Source organism: Drosophila hydei, unplaced genomic scaffold (genome assembly GCF_003285905.1).
Source record: "Drosophila hydei strain 15085-1641.00,03,60 unplaced genomic scaffold, DhydRS2 tig00000172-arrow-pilon, whole genome shotgun sequence".
Classification (NCBI taxonomy): Eukaryota; Metazoa; Arthropoda; class Insecta; order Diptera; family Drosophilidae; genus Drosophila; species Drosophila hydei.
The window spans coordinates 2,742,450-2,763,302 of NW_022045682.1; the positions used below are offsets into that span (position 1 = coordinate 2,742,450).

Consider the following 20,853-nt stretch of genomic DNA (forward strand, 5'->3'; position numbering starts at 1 on the left):
GAAGGTTATATTATGTAGGCTATATGCAGTTGTCAAGTCCGATTAAGTTGTTCAGTTATAGAACGAAATTTTTCTGTTCAACAAAATATATATTAATTTAAATGTAATTGCAATCTCATAGAATAAACCGAATAAACAGAAGATCATATAATATTTTTATTTTAAAATATTATATTATAACCGAACTTACAGCCATAGGATGAATTCTATTATATTTAGTCTGCCATTTATTATATAGAATAAGAGTTAGCTAAATCAACTCAATCTCTTTAGAAACATCTGCAATTCTATTTGAAACTTCGGCTGGCCGTTGTCAACTTTTCATTTTAATTTCTCTTTTTGATCTATAACTGTTAACATTGTATCATATACAATAACTGTAAATGTAAGCTGCACGCGTTGTTTGAAGTACGAAACAAAATCGAACTCGTTTTCTCATAGGTGTTTTTATATAACTCTATATGTGAAGCCACCAAAATTGTCTGTCCTTAGCGCTGGGCGACACGCGAGTAGCTGAATAAGGCGCAGATATATATACACCGACTACTCTATATACCCTACTAAATTATTTTGAACAACTGTCTGCGCGCTCAGTCGAAAACGTGTCACATCAATTTTGCTGAGCGAAAAGTTCCCTGCGTCCAAAACTTAAAGCTATCTTAAAAGTATACTCTCGAGTGTGTGTGTGTGTTTTTGTAGCATGTCCCCCTTATCCATATACACCACACACACACACACAGACCCTCATGACGCAGGTGATGTGCTGTCCCGCCCTCTTTGTTGACTCTGTCCCCCGCCCACTTATCATCGGCACATCACAGTTGCCTTAAACTCAACTGTTGGACTTTTCGGTCCTTGTCTTGCTCTAAGCTCTAATACTTTTAAATAACTCTACAAACACCCACATACACACATATACATACACTTACTCTATCATAGACGCACGCATAAAAGGAGGCGTTCACGATGACCATGCCCATTTCATACGAGGGCACAAAAAGCAGTTTTGTGTTTTGTTTTCTTAGTGTTAATTGTGATTATTAAATTTTGCTAATTTTTGGATGCCCACTCTTTCCTCCTGAAATTATGTTTTAGTCGATAACAAATTTCGATAAATATCGATCAATAAATATATATATATATATATATATATATAAGTGCTTTAACAGTCAAACGGTGCGGCGTTCAACAATCAACAAGTCTAGTTAAAACCTTTGCCAAAGATGATTTTTGTGCGCCAATCTCAAGGTATCCTATACAAATACATATATATATATATATATATATCACTATGTATACATATATATATCTTCTTTATAATACTTGAATATGTTTCACAAGCTTTGAGCCGTTAATTGTTTTTTATTGCATTGCATTTAACTGAAGCCTATAAATGATTTTTTAATTGTTTTTGTTTCTTTTTCTTTTTTTTTTTTTTGCTAATTACAATCGATAAACAATTTATTACACAAAATACTTAGCTAATGCAAATTAATATTTAGTGCAAATGCATAAAATCAAAACTAAAAAAATGCGTATGTTAAAAGTTTTTAATGTTGTAAATGAGTAAAGAAAACAGAAAAAATACATTTTAGTGTTTGTACAAGAAATGTTTCTACAAAAAAAAAAAAAAAAACAAAAGTAAATTAAATTAAACATACACAACATACTTTAAGCATAACAACAACAGCAACAACAAACAAAGTTATATAAGCAATAGTTTAAAGCTCTTTTAAACAAAACAAAAAGCAAACAAAAAATATATATATTGCATACGGATAATATTTCTAGTTTAATGTTTTGATTGTTCTCTTCTTTTTAAATTTAAATTAATTTATTGAATTTTAATAAATAAAATATAGTATAATATATATTAATTTTAAAATGTGTTTTTATGGGAACTTTGAATAATTTATAAGCAGTAAAATTTATATAGAATCGCTTGAAATTTCAGTCTACCTTGGCTGACCCGAAAACAGAATTAACTTGATCTGCTTGCGGATTATAACTGTGGTAAATATTTCTTGATGATAAAAATATTGGTAATGATAATGATGCTGTTGATAACAAAGACTTTCGTGAGTGCCTGTTGATAATGTTAATTATAGTAAATTTCTACACAAAGAACAATAAAGAATTCCGCTAATAGACATCATGATCATCACAGTAATTAAAAATATATTACAGAGTAAGCCCAGATAATTATTTCTAGAACAATTCAATTTCAAACTTATCAACTCTTAGCCGAATTTCTTAGCATGACAAATCAAAGAACTACTTTTGGGTAAAACCCAAAAATCGTTTGACTCATGGGCGACTCCCGATGGAAAGCTGAATTCCCAATTATACGATTAAGATATATCTGGCAGTTGGACAAGCCTATGTGTGGGACTTCTTTCAGGGGCTTAATCAGCCGAGCTATGTGGGCTGGCTAATTGAAATTGTTTCAGCTGTTAATTTGTTATGTTGAGGGCAAGTCTAGGTCTGCATGAGCTATACGTAATATTTGATGGGCTGTCTGACTAATTCAAGTTCACTGGAATTCCAAACACGACGCGCGCGCATAGGCTGCTTCAATCACAGTTCCATGCGTTCCCCGGCTCAAGCATTAGTCGGCTCTTAATCGTGGATGTTGTCTCGTTTGGCTTTCAGTTTCGTTGCGAGCTTCGTGGCTGCCGGTTGTATTTCTTGTTGTGCGACAAATTTAAAGGTGTGTGTAAGTGTGTGCATGTGTGTGCATAAATTACTGCATTAGTCCAAACAGCTAAACTAGTTAAATAATACTTGGCTAACTTTCGGCTTCGGCAACAAATATCGAAAAATAGCTGACTAAACAAAAGACTTAAGGCACAAACTTGGCTGGTGAATGTGCGATAAAAAGCGTTTGCATAACTATGCCACGCCCCCTTCCATCGCCTTTACTTTCGATTGTCGCTGGTGCATGAACTAACACCACATATTAGATAATGAACTAAATAATTAGTTACAAACTAAATAGAGCTAAAAATAAAAAAACAGCTAAAAAATCAAAAAAATATTATTTATGTCTCTTCGCTTGAGTGCAGAAATTTGGTCAAAAACTTGAAATTTTCTAAGCCTCAAAACAAGTATCTCAAGTGATCCGCAGCCAAAAGTCCCAAAAAGCGAACAAGCCATAAAACAAAACTCGCAAAAAATAAAAAAAAAATTCTTGTAATAAATTATATACAAAAAAAAAAAGACATAAGACAGCCGAACAGAACGCGCAATTCATGAGAGATAGAGAGAGAGAGAGAGAGAAAAACAATATTTTATTGCTCCCAAGTACAGTCATACAGCTATATAGCGACCATGACTCGAGTGATGGACAGCAGCCGCGACACTCATCTCATCATCCATTGAATGATTTTTGTTTTTGTTTTGTTTTTCATTTCTGTTGGCCCTGAAGTTCCGATTGACCCAAAAAATGACACGAATTGAAGCTATCTAAGCTATATATCTTTTGAGTGTGTTTTAATACATTAGCTTTGAGTGTGAGATCTATGTAGAACAATGATTTCAATCTTTAAAACTGTTAAAAAGCGGAGTTCTCTTAATGAATCTTTCTTGAGGAGTATAATTAAAATGTCATTTCTTGAGTTGGTCCAGGGCAGAATTTAATATATAGCACTAAGCTTGGAGTACTTTGGAACTTGAGCTGCTTATAAGCTATAATATATAAAAGTTAGTTATGCTTTTAAGTTTCAACAATAAGTGCTCAGTAAATATTTGTATTTGAAATTCAATGGAGTTTCTTTAACTAAATATCTTCAAAGTGGTCTATCTACAACTTGAAAATTGAGCTGTCTTATATATGACATTATTAGAAGTGATTCATGCTAATGACTTTTAAATACTATAAATAAGCAAATATACATCTTCAGCTTAAAAGCATATTGTTTAGATTGAATCTATTAAATTTTCCAATCTATAAATAAACTTACTTAATACTCACATTGTTTTTATTTCTTCACGTTGAGATTGAAAACTTTTCATTGATATTACTTGATGTGTATTATATCTAAATTCTATATAGCCAATGTGATTTAAGCCTTGTATTTTTAATATATATAAAAGATTTCAATTCAAGTCTTCTATAGTCAGTGTTATAAATAGGGTTCAAGCGAAAGACTATTTTAATGCAATTTTACTCTCTTGCTTAGCTGCAATTAACTTGATAATGATTCATAAACTTGTTACATGAATAAGTGCGAGGGAAGTTCGAAATTTAAGCAACCTAACGAAAAAAAAATTAATTTATAATAAAATGAATTTTATAAAATAAAAATAGTGTGAAAGATATATAAAAAGGAATATAAAATTAAATTAGAAATGTTTTTTTTTAAATAAAATAAAATTAAAGTTTTGAAATAACTTTTTTTTTATATTTTTCTATAATTTAGTCCAATGCTAAAATCTCTAAAATTAGTATTCATTTTGCGAAACTATATATATATATATTTGTAATATTAAGAATTAATAATTACAGGGTATGTCGAGTGACAACCCCTTGAACATGTTCCAATATGCCGAACTCAACATTAGTCTAAGAGTCTTTACAAATTGTTAGCCAAGCCAGAAAGACAACTTTCAAATTGACTTTTTGCTTAGTGGAGGCGCGGCTTTGGCTACGAATTCGACTTCGAATTCGAGCTCGAGCTCCAGCTCGATTTCAGTCAGTTTGGTTCTCTGCGGGGCTTCACTTAACTCGAGTCTCTGTCAAGAGCAATTCATTTCGAGCCAGTTGCTTTATGGCTATGCGAAGGTCGGAAGTCTTGAGATTGATTTGGTTTATAAAATTTGTATAATATTTTTGCAGCTTTCAATATGAACGCTGCCTGCATTATTGTGGGCGTACTCTTGTGCGTGGGCGTGGCTGTGGCCAAAGACAATCTACGCGTTGCCTACGAGTGGCGGGAAATGGATTTCCAATATGACTCACCCGATCAGCGGTGGTCGGCTATCGAGCGCGGGGCCTTCAAGCCGGCTAACGTAATACCCTTTGGATTGGAGGTCTATCGCCAGCGATTGTTCGTAACGCTGCCCAGATGGCGAGACGGTGTGCCCGCCTCATTGGCCTACCTTGATCTTAATGGTAAGTACCAAAGCAGGAACCACTTCTACCCCGCGTCTAGACCCACTTTCATTTACATCAAATTGCGGCTTTGTTTATGCGCGAATTGCTCTGCACTGAAATCTCAGCTAATGCATTGTCTTTATGCGTGGGAGCTGTTCGACTATTGTTACTTAAATTTGCATAGTTGATTTGATAGAGATGAAAGAACTATTCGAATAGGTGTAGCTAAAGTTGTAGCTATTTATAAGGAGAGCTAACTTATTTTCTAAAATTACTTACGACATGAAAAATAGTATATTGGTTGGGTCTAATGTTATGATGATACTGATAGAGGCTTGTATATGCTATTATCGACAAGATAAATCGAAAACTATATACTTCAAATTCTCAGATATGGGATCTCCAAGCTCGAACTCTCTCACATATATCCACTGTATTTACTGCGTAAAACTTTTAACTATGAACTTGGCCTAGTGCACTTCATTATATAATTTTTATATATCGTATACAGCGTGTTCGTGTCACGCTATCAGCTCTATTCATGACACGTTCTAGACAATTTAGTTTTCTTGCATTTCGCATTTGTTGCAATTAATTGCCTGAGGGTTGTTGAGGGTTCTGAGATTTTCGCACCGCTTGCGTAATTAAAAAGCTGTAAAACAACAACAAACAGCAGCAGCAACAACCACAACCACAACAACAACAAACAACATAATAAACAAAATAAATGAATCGTTGGAATTGAGTAAATAAACAAATGCAAAATAATATGGAAAGCTACATAGATCGTAGCTATATATATATATATATATGGAAGACATATACCTATATATATGCTCATACATACATATATATCTATAGGATAAACATTTGGTAGGAAATATTTATTCTCTTGACGCATCGTAAATATGAACAGCATGTGTAGATAGCTATATATATATATATATTTTTTTTTTTATATGTATTTATATTCAATAGGTCTGATCGAATTGAAAAGGTAAATTCACATACCTCGATTCTGAGTGTGAGAAAATATTTATTTGAATTTACGAAATTTATAGTGCATAGCATTAGCCAGCTGTGAGCAGATAAAGCATATATATTCTAGATCTGTATATGACTGAAATATATAGTAGATTTATCTGTAGAAAACGAAGTCCTAATATGAAAAGCCTCTGCCTAGCACTATGTATCTTTAAATATATATAAACAGCTCTAGCTAATTATATTTATCTATAACCATCCATCTAGCTTTCTACATATCTCGCTCTATTGCTATATCTACTCAACATCTGTCGACTTTATTGTAGAGTTTCTATGGAAATAGTTGAGCGGAAGCTTAATTTGTTTACTGCTAAAAACAGTCGGTTGGCTAGGTAAAGAAAAACATTGTACAGGAAATTAGGTATTTTCTTGCGCAGATAAAACATTTCTTAAAAAAACAAAATTTTTATTTAACAAATGAAATAGAATTCGGTGGCTCAAACCAGTTACCGTTATAAATTTTGAGGCAACTTCTCAAAGAAACCTTTCATTGTTGTATTTCTGGTTACCTCACTACGTTTCGACTTAGTTTCATTGGGACTAAGCTGAAGTGCATACGCCTTATAGAGACCGTTATTTGCATATAGGGTACTACAAGTTGTTCAACAAATGCGTTCCATATATAGAAACTGCTCAGCTGACAAACGTGTCCTATGAATCAGCCTCTCAGACATTGAACCACACGAATCACAATTAGCATCGATGCAAAACAAGTCAAAGCAATTTATAGAGCATTCAACTTGCACTTCATGAGTTATAAATACTAAATTAGCCTTTCACTGGAGGGTGCTGATATACCCTGTAATTTCACACAAGTGAAAATATCTTTCGCTTTAAAGAGAAGTTAATTGCTGTGCATATTTAGAAAAATATATATATACCTTTTTGATATAGCCTCTCTCATTGCTGATATAGCCTCTTCCCTATGGATGCCCTATTAATATACCCTGCTTTCTGCCTTTTCAGACACCTCCAGCAAAATGCCAGCGCTGCGACCTTTTCCTAGTTGGGTGTCGCATAGCTTGAGCGATGCAGATCCGGAGCTGGTCTCGCCGTTTAGGATCAAGGCGGATCGCTGTGGTCGCCTTTGGGTGCTGGACTCTCGCATCGCGGGCGTGCTGGAGCAGACGAAGCTGTATGGGCCGGCACAGCTCTTGATCTACGATCTGCACAACGATGATCTGCTGCGTCGTCACGTTCTGCCCGCGAGTCAGGCCAAGCACAGCTCCTTCTTTGCCAATTTGGCTATCGAGGATGCGGATTGTGAGAATACCTATGCCTATGCGGCCGACTTGGGTAGTCCTGGTCTGGTGGTTTATTCGTGGCGGGATCAGGAATCGTGGCGTGTGCAGCATCACTTCTTTCATCCCGATCCGTTGGCGGGTAACTTCAGCATCAATGGCATTGAGTTCCAATGGGACGATGGACTTTATGGACTAGCTTTGTCCAAGCCACAGAGCGATGGCTACTCCACATTGTATTTCCATCCGCTTAGCTCCACCATGGAGTTCTCGGTGAAGACCTCGGTGCTAAGGAACAAAACGTTGGCCACCTCAGCTGCTATTTACAGAGACTTCAAGATCTTGGGCAGTCGTGGCATGGATGCCCAGGCAGGTGCTCAGTTCCTGGATGCTGACACTGGCGTTTTGTTCTATACGCTGCCCAATCTGAACTCGCTCGGCTGCTGGCAAACTTCGAAGAGCTACAACGTGCAGGATCGTGTCTATAGCAACAACAACAGTTTCGTCTTTCCCAGCGATATCAAGGTGGATGAGGAGCGACGCCTCTGGGTGCTGGCCAATCAGCTGCAGAACTTTATCTACGATGAACTCTATCCTGGCAGCATCAATTTCCGCATTTACATGGCGCATGTAAAGGATGCCCTAGAGCATACAACCTGCGCGCCGGACAAGTCCCTGCCAGAGCTCATTGGCAAGCTGGGCGAGGTGCTCAGAACGAATATCCAGCTAGAGACAACAACAGCTAAGGATTCCAACTCCGCTGCTACTGCTCTGACACTGAGTCTGGGCGCTCTGCTGTTAACCTGCTCCTGGCTGCTCTAAGAGCCGGAACTTTGTATATACCAGAACAAATATTCCCAATTAAATGTAGTTTTCTAGTTTTTAGGTTTTGTGAATAAATATAAGAGTTTTATTTAGACAAAGGTTATCCAACTGCTCAGTATTTGGCCAGCTTGGCTTTCTCTACAGTAAACACATCATTGATGTCCAGCGTCACGTCACTCGCTTGGGACTCCCCATCCTCCGGGCTGTCGGTGCGACTGTCGGAGCGACTGTGCTCCTCATTTTTCAGCTGCATTCGACGTATGCAATCGCCGCAAAAGAATAACGTTAACTGCAATCAAAACGAAGTTTTAATCGTAATCTTTCCATATTCCTGGCCATATTTACATGCTCCAATATGCCTATGATGCCCAGCACGGAGAGACCAAGCAGAAAGCCCAGGGAACCGCCAACATCAGCTATAAATTGGGTTGTGTCATAGCTGGGACGCTCCTCAATCATCTGCTGAAACAGAGCGCAAAGTCGCAAAGGTATAAAAGAAGAGCTGAGTATTTAAGTGGGGTGTGCTCTGCTGTCAAATACCCTGACTTCAAACTGTTTTCTTGTGTTACGTATTAAAAGAACTTAAGATTTGTTATATGTATGGACTTTACCTATATATTAAATTTTATATGTGTAGCTTTTAAAGTTTTCGAGCACAAGTTCTTAAGTTAAGAAAGAAGAGATATCTTAAAAGTGCAATATTTCTGAGTCGTATATAAAATACACAAATTTCTATAAATTAATTATATATTAACAGCTACAATAATTCTCGAATTTTATTTAAAAAACTAAATTGAAAATCTGGCAAGATTATTCAAAACCATGAACAGCTTTTTATGGGTACATACCCTATACCTGCCTACATACCAAATTTATTGACTCTATGTCTTAAAGTTCGCGAGTTATACTGAAATTGGAAATCTTAAAGGGGTATCCAAAAAAGAAATCATTTTTGCATAGATATGCTTTCTAACAACTTACATACCAAATTTGCTATGCCTAGTGCCTAAAGTGCTCGAGTTATATTAAATAAGCCGACACTCACATCGATTTCTATAGTTAATATGCAGAGGTCATAGCAACAATAAATCATAATTGAATCTAGTTAATTGACTTTTGTTTGTCAGGCCGTTAATCTAATTAGAAATTTATGTGCAATGTGGAATTGGATTAGATAACTGAGCTAAATGTACTTCTTATTGGCTATAATGTACTAAAACAATTACCGATATCAGCTTGGTCGTGTAGTATATGTAGAGTAGTGTCCGTGGTTCGGGTTGGTAAAAGGTTTTCCTGCTCTGTATGTAGGTTGTAAAGATGCGCGACTCGCAGGGCTCCATGCAATTGCAGTCGTAGTCATCGCCGCTTTCGTATACCCTGTAAAAATGAGCTCGAATATCAAAGAGAATTCGATTGGAGACTGTGCCTTACGCTTTGTAGCTCTTGATCAGATTTCGCATGGAGTCGGTATCGTTGCAGGGCTCATAATTTATGTCATGCATCCAAGGACCCGAGCAGTCCACCTCATCCGATAAGTCCTGCCAGATGCATATCTCGCCACACTGAAATGAGAATGGATACATTTAACTGAATTACAGGGTATCTCACTCACATACCTTTAGATCGCTGTAGCCCTCCTGTCTCGAACAGGTCTCCTTGTACGTTTCCACATTCGAGAAGTATTGACTTTGTAGCTTTATCTCAATCTCCTCATTGATGCCCGCAAAGACATATTCGACGCGTCCCGAGCCCTTCATGTTGACCTCTATAGGAAGTGACATCAATGAGCTACTCTAAGTAGTTACTGAATATTCAATTCCTACCCGTAAAATTTTCACGCTTATCGTGCAGAAAGATATGCCAGCCCGCACCAGATGTTAGGTCCACATCGCTGGCGGATTTAACAATATTGTGCTCCAGCATTAGGGAATAGCCAACCGACTTGGATACCCTTTTCAGGTCCATGAGTGGACGCACCGTATAACAGCGACCCATATAAAAGTGAACGGTGCTATCGATGGCAACATCTGTAGAAATATCAGTTGGGTATATCTATGTATGGAGAATATATATGTGCGCCTACTAGACTTATCGCCATTGAGTCCATAGGAGTAGAAGGTCTCCTCCTGGCCGAAAGTGCCACTGTTGAAGAACTCCTCGAAGGATAATTCGCCAAAGGGATAATCCATCCAACATGTGGCATACTTTGGATGCGGACAGTGACCGCGCGATAGATTCTGCAAGTCAGAAATTTTGTTATCAAAATCCAATTATCGGCAGATTGCTTATCGATAGCATTTATGCAAATCGATAACAGTTTTTATTGCAGTTATCAAATTCTTACTTTGCTTCCTTTTACTTCTCGAATATATATTCTCTCTCAAACACACACACAATCACACACACACACACACACAACTCACTGTTAAGACTTCCTCTCTGTAGGGCGGCTCACGACACAGCGTTACGGCAGGCATTTCAATCGTTTGATTCACATTATAATAGGAATGCGTGGATATAGGCGGGTCGGATAGTTTTGAGAAGCACTCGTATAGCTGCACGATCACAATGATGCTGCAGATGAACAGAACGAGATAGCGTATAAGTTTCGCAGGATCGCGCAGGAGCCAGGCGCGCAGCTCCAGCCAGTAGCCCATGATCGAACGCTAGCAAAAGTGAAAAGCAAGTGAATGTCAATGTCTCGTCTAGAATAACTGCAGACCCTGATATATCCGCAATATCTTTGCTAGGCCTGCTGCATATATTCTCACAGTTGGTCATGATAAGCTAATATTGATTTATGCCACGTAGTAAAGTGTAATACACTGAGAGAAAGACGACTAACAGTTGTTTTGTTATTAAATTCCCAATTTGGATTATCAAAATAAAATATATAAAATGTTGTAAAAAATATAATTAAAAATAACAAAATTAAATCATACCAATTATATTAAATTATTTTTTTATATTTAAAATAGAACAATTTTTAATATAAATAAAAATATTACTAATTGTTTTATTTTAAATATAAATAAATAATTTAATATAATTGTTATGATTTAATTTTTTATTTTTAATTAATATTAATTGATAGTGGTATACAAAAAAAATTTAATTTTAATTTTTGTCTTTAAAACTAATATTAATTTTTAAAATTATTTGTAATTTTAAAATTTTTTTTTTTATTTATTAATTTTTATGCTTAATTTGATATCAATCAAATTTTTTCTGTGTTTATATTTAGCTGTTTATATTTCTCTAAGTGTAACGATAAGGTCTCCAGGTGCTAGGGCCAGATATTCGCAGCTAAATGCAACTGTAACTATATAAATCGGCGTATCAAAAAAACATTTGTACAGCTCATTCGGATTATGGCCTTGTTTGTCAGATATGTTAGATAGATTGGTTAGATTTTCATTGCTTTGGGCGTTAAATTACCAAAACATATTCTCTGTAATTGTTTATGGTGCGTATAACAAAGTTCTTTATATATATATATATATATATATATATATATGTTGATATGTATTTGACAATGGAAAATTTGATAGGCGTAGAGAAACGTAGAATAATAATAATTTAAATACCTTTGATTAGGCTTAAGCGTTTTCTGGTTTTAAGTAATTTTCCTGATTCAGTGAAGCTGCAGTTATAGCCTCAGCTAATTGTCTATTCAAGTAATATCAGAAAAATCTATCACAGTTGGTTATCTCGCATGTGTGATAGATTGTAAAACATTTATATATAAATACTCTGCCACGAAGTGAAGCGAGTATATAGGTTTTGTGCAATCTCCGTTCATCTATCCGCTGCTAAATAACTTGAAATGTGAAACATCTACTCATTGGAATATAAACCAGTAAAAGCATACCCTAGATCAAAAATATATAGTATATCTATCTATACACATCTATCTACAGACTCTCTCTTGAGACTTGCAAGCAAAGATTTTACTGTGAACGAGTATTATGCAGTCAGCAGCGCCCGACTGCAATATTTCTGCTTGTTTTTAGATATTTCGCTTTACTTTTAGCTGATCTAATAGAGCTGATCTATATAGATCCAGCTTACGTAAAGACAATTATATATTTGCTTATATAAATATGTTTATATATGCATTATATGGATGTATAACTGTATGTATGTGTATAACTGTATGTATATATTATGACACCTTTGCCTCAAAATGTTTTGACCTTAGCGCTCTGTTCGCTCTGATCGAATGCCTGATATATATGCATATCTATATGGCATATATAGAGAGCCTGTATTTAGATATACCTTGAGCTCTACAGCAAAAACAATTGTGGGTGAAAAACACAAATGAAAGACAAGCTAAAACAATGTGTGCGTATCCAGTAGAAGAGCCACAGCCAAAGCATTCCACAGTTGTGACGTTCAATCGGAGCAGGGGGCAGAGCGAGAGGCAGGGGCGAAACATCAGTCGAATCGAGTGCGACCCACTGCTATACAAATACATATATATCGACTATATACTGCACTAATACATGCGCGCAGAGCAAAAGGCACAAAAACTAATAAACAAAAAGAAACTTGCGACTAAAAATAGATAAATTGAAACATTTTGCGAGATAGATGAAAAAAAAGTGAAGAAGAGTCGAACACAGCGCTACAGAAACGGGACGCGAGTGTGGACGTGAGTGTGGACATGTGAGTGTGGATGTGACTGTGAGGCTCTGGCTGACTGCCGCAAGAGTTTTGCTTTACTAGCGACAGATACAGATACAGATACAGAGCTGAATGTATCTGTGAGATACTTTTTTTTTCTTTTTTCTTTCGACGTACCACACGGCGTATGCTTTGCTCAGGACACAGCCGCAGATTTCTTGGCCCAGCTATCTCTGTCTCATACTCTCTCCTCTCTCTCTTTCGCCATCTCCCCTTCTCTGTCTAGCTAGTAAATTTTAGATATTCGTCTAGATATATATATTTTGAAATAGCCACGAGATACGGCTGCACAGTCGAAAGCAAAAAATTTCATTTGTGTTGAAGTTCTACGCTTCTTCGCAACTAAATAGCTTTTGTTTTAAATTTAGACCAAAGCAGCAGCTATATTAAACGCATATGAATGTTTTTTAGATTTAGTAGATACACACACACATACACACACAGACTCAGACACACAGACACGCATAGGGCTAGTTAGTATATAGTCAGAGTATATGAACTGTTGTTGTTTATATTCAGTTTGCTTTTTGGGACAGCTTAACACATGGCCTGAGTATGGCAGGCATAAAGGATATGATTTGACCTGAATGTATATATATATATACTATATATACGCCTATGTATCTGCTCTAGCATGCTAGCCTCTTTTACCTGCACATTCATTTTGGAGTATGATATATGCTTTAAAAATACTTTTTGCTTGTCTTTAATAAATTTTAAAAAATATCTATATGTATACATAGGTATATATATTTATGTAGTGCTCTGTACTGAGTCATTTTAGTTGGCTGTCTATAGCATTTCGCATATGATTAATCAATTGCGCGCAGTGGCGTCGCCAATGGGGCGCTGCTTAGCTAGCGGAGGGGGGCGCAGCGGCTGCCACTGAATTAAAATATTTTCATTTACAATTTTCACTCATCATTAATAAAAAGTCTGGGCGAACTCTGAGCACTGCACTGCACTGCACTCGCATTGCTTGAGCTGCAGTCAATTTAATTGGGTGACAAATGCTTACAAAAATAATTTTAATGCTCCACACATCAGTGACTAAGTCGAAATGATTCGATTTTATTGGCTAATTAAGAAACGATATAGGTTTATATATATATGTGTATATATATTTGGTCAGATGTAAATATTCCTCTATATATTTATATATATATATGTATGTCTATATATTTTAATATGCGTGTGCGATTCTCAATTGAGCCAGTGCAATTAATCAATATATTACCACACACGCAGAAGTAATATATTACAAAAATTCAATAGCATAGCTTAAATGGCTTCTTATTACAGGAATTTTGGTGTAGCCTAAAGTAAGGTTAGGTTAGATTAGCTTGAGTAAGGTTAGGTCTAGCTTCAATTAAATTGAGCTAAGCTAAATGCTAAGTTAGGCTGGTTTAGAAATAAGTTTAGAAATAAATAATAAGGTAAGTTAGGTGAAATTTGCTTAGATTAAGTTTAACAAGGTTAAATTAAGCTTATGACAATTTAAGTTCAGATATGTTAGGTTAGGTTCGGTTAGGTTAGGTTAGGTTAGGTCAGTTTGCGCTAAGTTGAGCTAGTTTAAAACTAAGTAAGTTAAAGTTAACTTAGGTTAGCTTAAGTAGCGTTAGGTTAGGTCAAGGTTAGTTGACGTAAGCTGAAGTTAAGAAATTATAAGAATTATGTCAGGCTAGGTAAGGCTAACGTAAAGTGGATTTAGAAAGGTTCGGATAGGCTTACGTTAAATTAATTTACGTTAAAGTTAGTTAATGTTAAGTTTGAGTAGCATAAAATCAAGTAGAGGGTTAGGTGAGAGAGATAGAGAGAGGAACATGGAGAGAGGAGAGAGAAAGAATCGTATGAAATATTTTAGCTCTCTTTTAATTAAAGCATTTTTAAGAATTTTTAAAAATTAGTTATGCTCAGTTGTACAAATTTGTCAAAAAATCAATGCCTAAATAATATAATAACATTTAATAAAAACTTATATAAAAAAAAAATACAGTTCATTTACATTTAAAAATTTAAAAGCTTTTTCATTAATAATATAAAATAAATGGATAAGCCAAATATTATCAAATTATTTAAATCAAAATTAATTAAAAATTTATCAAAATTAATTAAAAATTTAAAAATATATTATTTAATCGTTAAGAAACATAAATAAAACGAAATGTATCTAAACCTTAAATGTAATATAAATATAAAAACGGATCAAGCTCTGTAAGAATTTTTAAATAAAAAAAAATAATATTATTAATAAAAATAATTTTAAAAAACTGAAAAAGTTTTTTTATTAATTTCTTAAAATTAAATATATATATATATATATATATATATATATATATATATATATATATATATATATATTTGTACATGTTAAGCCAGCTTAGAGTTGTTAATAAATAAAACAAATATTGAATTAAAAGAAATTATTTTTTAAATATTAATATTTAATTGAGAAACAGAAAAAATATTTTGAACAACTTTTGTTATTTTATATTTATTACAATTATGATATTGTTCTTATCTTTAGAAATATGTCAAGATGATCGAGTAGTTTTTTCCTAAATATTTTAGAACATAATTGATGTAGTCATAAATCATATAGAGCTGGTTCAATGCCAAATCTGTGCAAAACAAAAAAACAGCTGATGGAACCATTAGTGATTGACAGTTGCAAGTGGACTTTATGGGGGCTTTTCAGATGCTAAGTGGGTTATTTAACGGCGAATGAACTTAACATAATTGTGAAATAATCGTTGTTCGACTCACAGATATCTCATATCTGTCATATCCCTGCCAGATCTGTGATCTTACGTAATGCTCTGTGCCGTAATTCAGGAAGTATTCATTCAATTGCCATTATTTACGAGCGTTTCGAATGGATTCGGCTACCTGGTAACGATCTGTTGTTGGGGCAGCTGTGAAGGGAAGAAGAAAGAGAGAGAGAGAGAGTGAGACAGAGAGTAGAGGCAGTCGCTGCACGAGAGATGCACTTGCTCGACGACGACGACCGGCTACATCGGACCTGACGATGGATATTTATATACCGACAATTTGGATATGTTCCAATGCATTTAGAGAAAGACGAGAGTTATCTATAGAATATATGTATGTATTTTGGTCACGGTTGCCGTTTTACAAAAATATTTTCTGCACCAATTGCTCAAGCAACGAAATTTTCTACAGTTTGCCAAAAGGCGACCAAAAAGCCGGCGTTACTTATGGAACTATGGAGTGGGTTCACTTACGAACCGGTTCAAGATAAACTAAACTCAACCAAAAATCAATTTGCATGGCTTCAAATTTATTTTTTTGCATTAATAGTGGTTCAGTGGATTGTGGTTCGGTTCTTATAACTGGTTTTCTATACCCATGAAAGTAATTCTAGACGAGTTAGGAAATGGTTGTTTATGATATTATAAATTATGATATTATAAATATTATAAATTATATAAAAATATAATTTGATTCTAGTTCCGGCTCAGTGGGTTTTTAGATTTGGTTCAAAAAGATTTTCAAACATTTTTTCAACAATTTATTTAAAGACAAATCTAATTGGCACTTGCTTTGATTGTTCAATAATAAATTTTGACTGTAAAAAAACACGGTTCAGTCATGGCAAGCCACTGATAGAAGCCGCGAACCTCATCTTCCTCATATCTCTTATGACCCATTACACACTCAACTATTTAAGATCATATATGATATCCCATATATCACCAACCCATTGCTAATCATTCTAAATTCCTCAGTAAACCCTTTTTCAATAATAGAATTTCGATTATATGGTTAGCTCGTAGGTTGTTGCTTTTTTGGCATCCGATGCAGTTGCGGGCAGTTGATGGACATCGTTTGACGTTGCCTCTGAAATAGCCCATTGCTTGCAATAATTGTTGCTGCCTCGCATTTTGCCAGCCACGCCCTCGACTCGGCGCCCCTTTCATCTTGAAACATTTTGTGTTGCGCATGCCAAACATCTTGACACTAAAATGCAAAAATTTCTTTGCGTCAATGACTCAAAACCGAAAATTTTCTCTCATTTACACAATGGGAACAACAACAAAAACAAGAACAACAAAGAGCAACAGCAACAACAATTGGGGACAACCATTTATTGTGGGGGATCTGCTTTCCTATATGCAGCAGTAAACATCATCGTCTATGCGAATATCGGGCGATCGCAGGGAATTATCTAAAATTGCTAACAAAAGGCGATCTCATCATTTAGGCCAACTAAATGCATAGAAAATAGTTTAGATATAGTAGATATATATGAAGAGGGGCATCGAATATTAGAGAATGCAATGCAACTTAAAAAAATTATAGATAATTATTAATAATATTTAAAGCAATTATAATACTAATTATATTTAAAAATAATTTTATTATATTAATAATAATAATAATAATAATAATAATAGTAATAATAATAAAAATGATAATAATACTAATAATAATAATAATACTGATAATAATGATAATAATAATAAGAATAATAATAATAATTAAAGAAAGTAGAGTATACGAAAATAGTTTGCATTTGTGCGAAAAGGAAAATTCGACTGCTAATTTCTGGAAAATTCGAATTGCACGAATCAAACATTCTCGACAAGCCACTCTGTACCCTATAGAAGTGTATCTATTATAAATATTTGGCTCTCAAGTCAAATGTGTGTGTCAAAGCACATAAAATATTCTTTCTGATTTCAAATCTTTGCAAAAATTGTTATTTCAAATTGTGTTGATGTTGGCAATATACGACGGAATTGTTCTTGTGTCTCTCTATCTGCCACTCGGCTTCTTCTTCGTTTTGTTTTTTGGTTAAATTGCGTAAAATTATTTCTGACAATGTCGCAGATTGTGTTTCAACAAAATACACAAAAACATTTTCAAAAAAAAAAAATAAATAAAATAAAAAATACAAAATAAAATTCGAAAAAAGAGACTAAGAAAATTATGATCTTTTTATCTTATGTGCGAAAAGCAAAGCGGAGCAAAGCACATTATGTGTGTGAATATTGCTCATCTGGCTGAAAGCAACCATAGAAAATGTTGAATATGAATATTTCGGGTTTTTCGCTTTATAAAGTTTCATGAAGATTCCATTCAAGAAGCGTTGGCGGCGCAAAGATCCTATCAGGCACCCCCCGCCCACGCCTCTGCCACGCATTCGAAAGACTTTCAGGCACGTTGTGGCGAAAGCGAATCAAAATTTATAACTATAAATAAGCTTAAACAATTTTTATATTTTATTTTTCGAAAATTTTCTCAAAAATTGTTTGCTTGGCATTTGATTATATATATATATATATATATATTATTTTCTTTGTTAGTTTTAATATTCAAATCATTTATGAAAGGTATTTTTGCGTTTTTATTTTCTATATTATATTATTTTTTGGTGGGTGGGTAATTTAGGAATCTGGGAATCGCGCAGAATGTGCGCACCGTTGAAAGGATTCGCATTCTTATGAAAAATGCTGAACAGGGCGGATGGGTTGGGATCGTACCTATGTTTAGCACAGCAGCGCTGTGCGAACAGTGCGAAAAGCGTTTCGTTTAGCATTGAAAAAAATGCATTGCATTGCGCTGAAGGACGCCGACAACAATTTATTTGATTTGGCACTTCTCATCAGTATCTATGTATCTATTAGTATCTGTATCTGTAGCTGCTGTATCTGTAACGCTGGCGTCTGCGGCCTTTCTGCATGTGTGTGAGTGTGTGTGTTCGTGTTTTTTGAAGTTCACAAGAATTTTCACGATTTGTAGATATGCCAGCATCTAACTGACGCCAAATGACAAATACTTATTTGTATATCGAACTAGAACTCGAACTCAAACTAGAACTAGTTCTTTGTTATCGAGCAATTGTGTAACTGTTCATCAGTTATACAGCTGATTATCATTATTCTAACTGCCGTTGCTTCACTATAAACGGTTTGGTAACACCCACCCCCTCTGAGCCGGTGGCAGATCAAATTGGCATTGAGGTGACCAGAAAAGAATAGAATTAAACAAATAGCGAAAAATGATCACCGAGCAACAAGAAAAACAAGTAAAACAAAAAAAAATAGAAAAACAACAAACTCAATCGCATGTGTAGGAAAAATGGTTTGTGTGAAATTAGTAAAAGCTTTGCAAGGCGTAGAAAGAGAGAAACAGAGAGAGAGGCCGTGCAAGAGAGCGTCCATGTTGAAGAGCGCAATGCAAACAAAAACAATTTACAAGGATTTTTTACAAATGCAAAATTTGTCATTGAAATGTATTCAATACACGCATACATGCACACAGAATCTTGCTCAATTACTACGTACGTGTGAGAGAGCGTGCTCACGCAATCACGCTGTGAAGCTTTCGTTTGCTCTCTCATGGATCCTGCTGCTGCTGTTGTTGCGATTGCATCATAGCTTGCTCACTCACACACACACACCCTCAGCGAGACAGCAATGTGCACACACACTTAAACAGTGTCCACTTGCTTTGGTCGGCGCCGTGAAGAACAACAACAACAACGAAAGCAACGGGACAGCGGCAAAACGCTGATAGACCGAAAAAGGGAGCAAGAAAATACCGAGACGTAGCACAAACAGCAATAGCCAGCCACCTCACGCACACACACGCAAGTCTACACACATACAGAGACGGCTTGAGAGCTTTTTCACGATTGTGCGGCACAGATTATGGGGTATCAAATTGCCACGTATAAAAGGCAAGTTTACCGGTTGCACGGTTCAGAACGGCTTTCGAGCGCGTAAGTGCAACACCTTTGATGTGCGATCTAATTTTTTGGATATTATTCTCAAGCGGCAGTAGCAGATACAGCACAGCACATCACATCACAGCATAGCAATCAAATTTCAACAATTTCAGCTGGCAGTGTAAAAGAGACAGCAACAATTTGACCTTTTTGCCGAAAGATCTAACGAAAAAAAAAAAAACAGAAAAATTACCCATATATAAATCGTGTGTGTGTGTGTTCAAATTTCATCTGAAGTTGACTTTTGTGGCTTATCCTGTTCAAAGGATCTCAGCCGAAAACAATAAACTCTTAACGCTTAACGGTAAAAAAGCAATATAAAAAGAAATACCAATTGAAAAGTGACTCGGAATACGCTTTCTCTCGACTCTGGATTTATTTGACAACCGTTTCGAAACGCCTTTAACTGGATTATAATTAACTCACATTTTCGAAATCGAAAAAAAAAAACAGTAAACTACGTAACTCTCCATAGTTCTCATTACTTCAATTAAACCTTAAAGCCAGAAGACGACTTGTTCGATTTCGATTTCGAATTCTGATCACGCATAATCAGCGTCTTGTGTAATACCCAGTTTCTGCTAGTAAACTTCTCTATCATATAACATAATCATGTCAATATCACTTGAAGGATAGTTGACATTTCCATGCAACACGAAAAAAAGAAGTTTTTGAATTTTGCATAGCAAAAAATGTTAAAAATTTAACATATTTTTCATTTAAAACTATTTAAAAAAATATATAATAATTGAAATTGATTTAAAAAAAAATTTAGAAAACAAAAATTCAAAAATTCAAAAATAATTTGATCTTAATTTCATATACATAATTGATTTGTGATAATTGCAATCAATGCCTTATACAGAAAGAGACAGCATATCTGCGTTTCAATTACTTGTTCGAATTCGGAAATGCTGTAATAGTATTTCGAATTACTAGATTAGAACAAATCATATAGTATACCTGAATACCTGTGCGTACACAAAGAGAGCGCACAGACGATATCATATATATATAGATATATAAATATATATCTATATACATGAGCGAAATATTTCGAAAATGTTTTAAAAATAACCATAGACATTAGAAAGAGAACGCTATAGCGAACATATGTATTAGAAAACGGCATGCGGCAATTCGAATAGGAAAAGCAAAAGCTTCCCATAGCCCAACCAATACATATAGATAGAACCACTATACAC

The 20,853-nt window shown here is 35.0% G+C and overlaps 2 protein-coding genes across 4 annotated transcripts; one reads left to right on the top strand and one right to left on the bottom strand.

Moving 5' to 3' along the window:
* The first annotated feature begins 2,624 nt into the window (after positions 1–2,624).
* LOC111602521 (protein yellow) lies at positions 2,625–8,260 on the top strand. 2 transcript variants are annotated; one of them, XM_023319604.2, is made up of 3 exons: positions 2,625–2,710; positions 4,838–5,113; positions 7,106–8,259. In XM_023319604.2, the coding sequence occupies exons 2-3, from the start codon at positions 4,846–4,848 to the stop codon at positions 8,200–8,202; spliced, it is 1,365 nt and encodes a 454-aa protein (XP_023175372.2). In that variant the 5' UTR covers positions 2,625–2,710; positions 4,838–4,845; the 3' UTR covers positions 8,203–8,259. The 2 variants fall into 2 exon arrangements, with proteins under 2 accessions (XP_023175372.2, XP_023175373.2); XM_023319605.2 differs by lacking the exon at positions 2,625–2,710 and adding an exon at positions 4,698–4,783 and having other exon boundaries at positions 7,106–8,260.
* A 33-nt stretch (positions 8,261–8,293) lies between these two features.
* Positions 8,294–10,875, bottom strand: LOC111602522 (acid-sensing ion channel 4-A). Of its 2 annotated transcripts, XM_023319606.2 has the most exons (8): positions 10,629–10,875; positions 10,289–10,442; positions 10,029–10,232; positions 9,822–9,970; positions 9,637–9,767; positions 9,432–9,582; positions 8,551–8,664; positions 8,294–8,494 (listed from the first exon to the last, which is right to left on the bottom strand). In XM_023319606.2, the coding sequence occupies exons 1-8, from the start codon at positions 10,860–10,862 to the stop codon at positions 8,318–8,320; spliced, it is 1,314 nt and encodes a 437-aa protein (XP_023175374.1). In that variant the 5' UTR covers positions 10,863–10,875; the 3' UTR covers positions 8,294–8,317. The 2 variants fall into 2 exon arrangements, with proteins under 2 accessions (XP_023175374.1, XP_023175376.1); XM_023319608.2 differs by lacking the exons at positions 10,289–10,442; positions 10,629–10,875 and having other exon boundaries at positions 8,551–8,667; positions 10,029–10,142.
* Between the last annotated feature and the right edge of the window lie 9,978 nt (positions 10,876–20,853).

Bases quoted from the DNA above. Each gene is read 5' to 3' on its own strand.
- LOC111602521 (XM_023319604.2), top strand. From the start codon at position 4,846: ATGAACGCTGCCTGCATTATTGTGGGCGTACTCTTGTGCGTGGGCGTG. The intron at 5,114-7,105 runs GTAAGTACCAAA...CTGCCTTTTCAG, and splicing joins GGCCTACCTTGATCTTAATG to ACACCTCCAGCAAAATGCCA.
- LOC111602522 (XM_023319606.2), bottom strand. From the start codon at position 10,862: ATGGGCTACTGGCTGGAGCTGCGCGCCTGGCTCCTGCGCGATCCTGCG. The intron at 8,665-9,431 runs GTAATTGTTTTA...CTGTTTCAGCAG, and splicing joins ACACGACCAAGCTGATATCG to ATGATTGAGGAGCGTCCCAG. The intron at 8,495-8,550 runs GTAAATATGGCC...TTTTGATTGCAG, and splicing joins TCATAGGCATATTGGAGCAT to TTAACGTTATTCTTTTGCGG.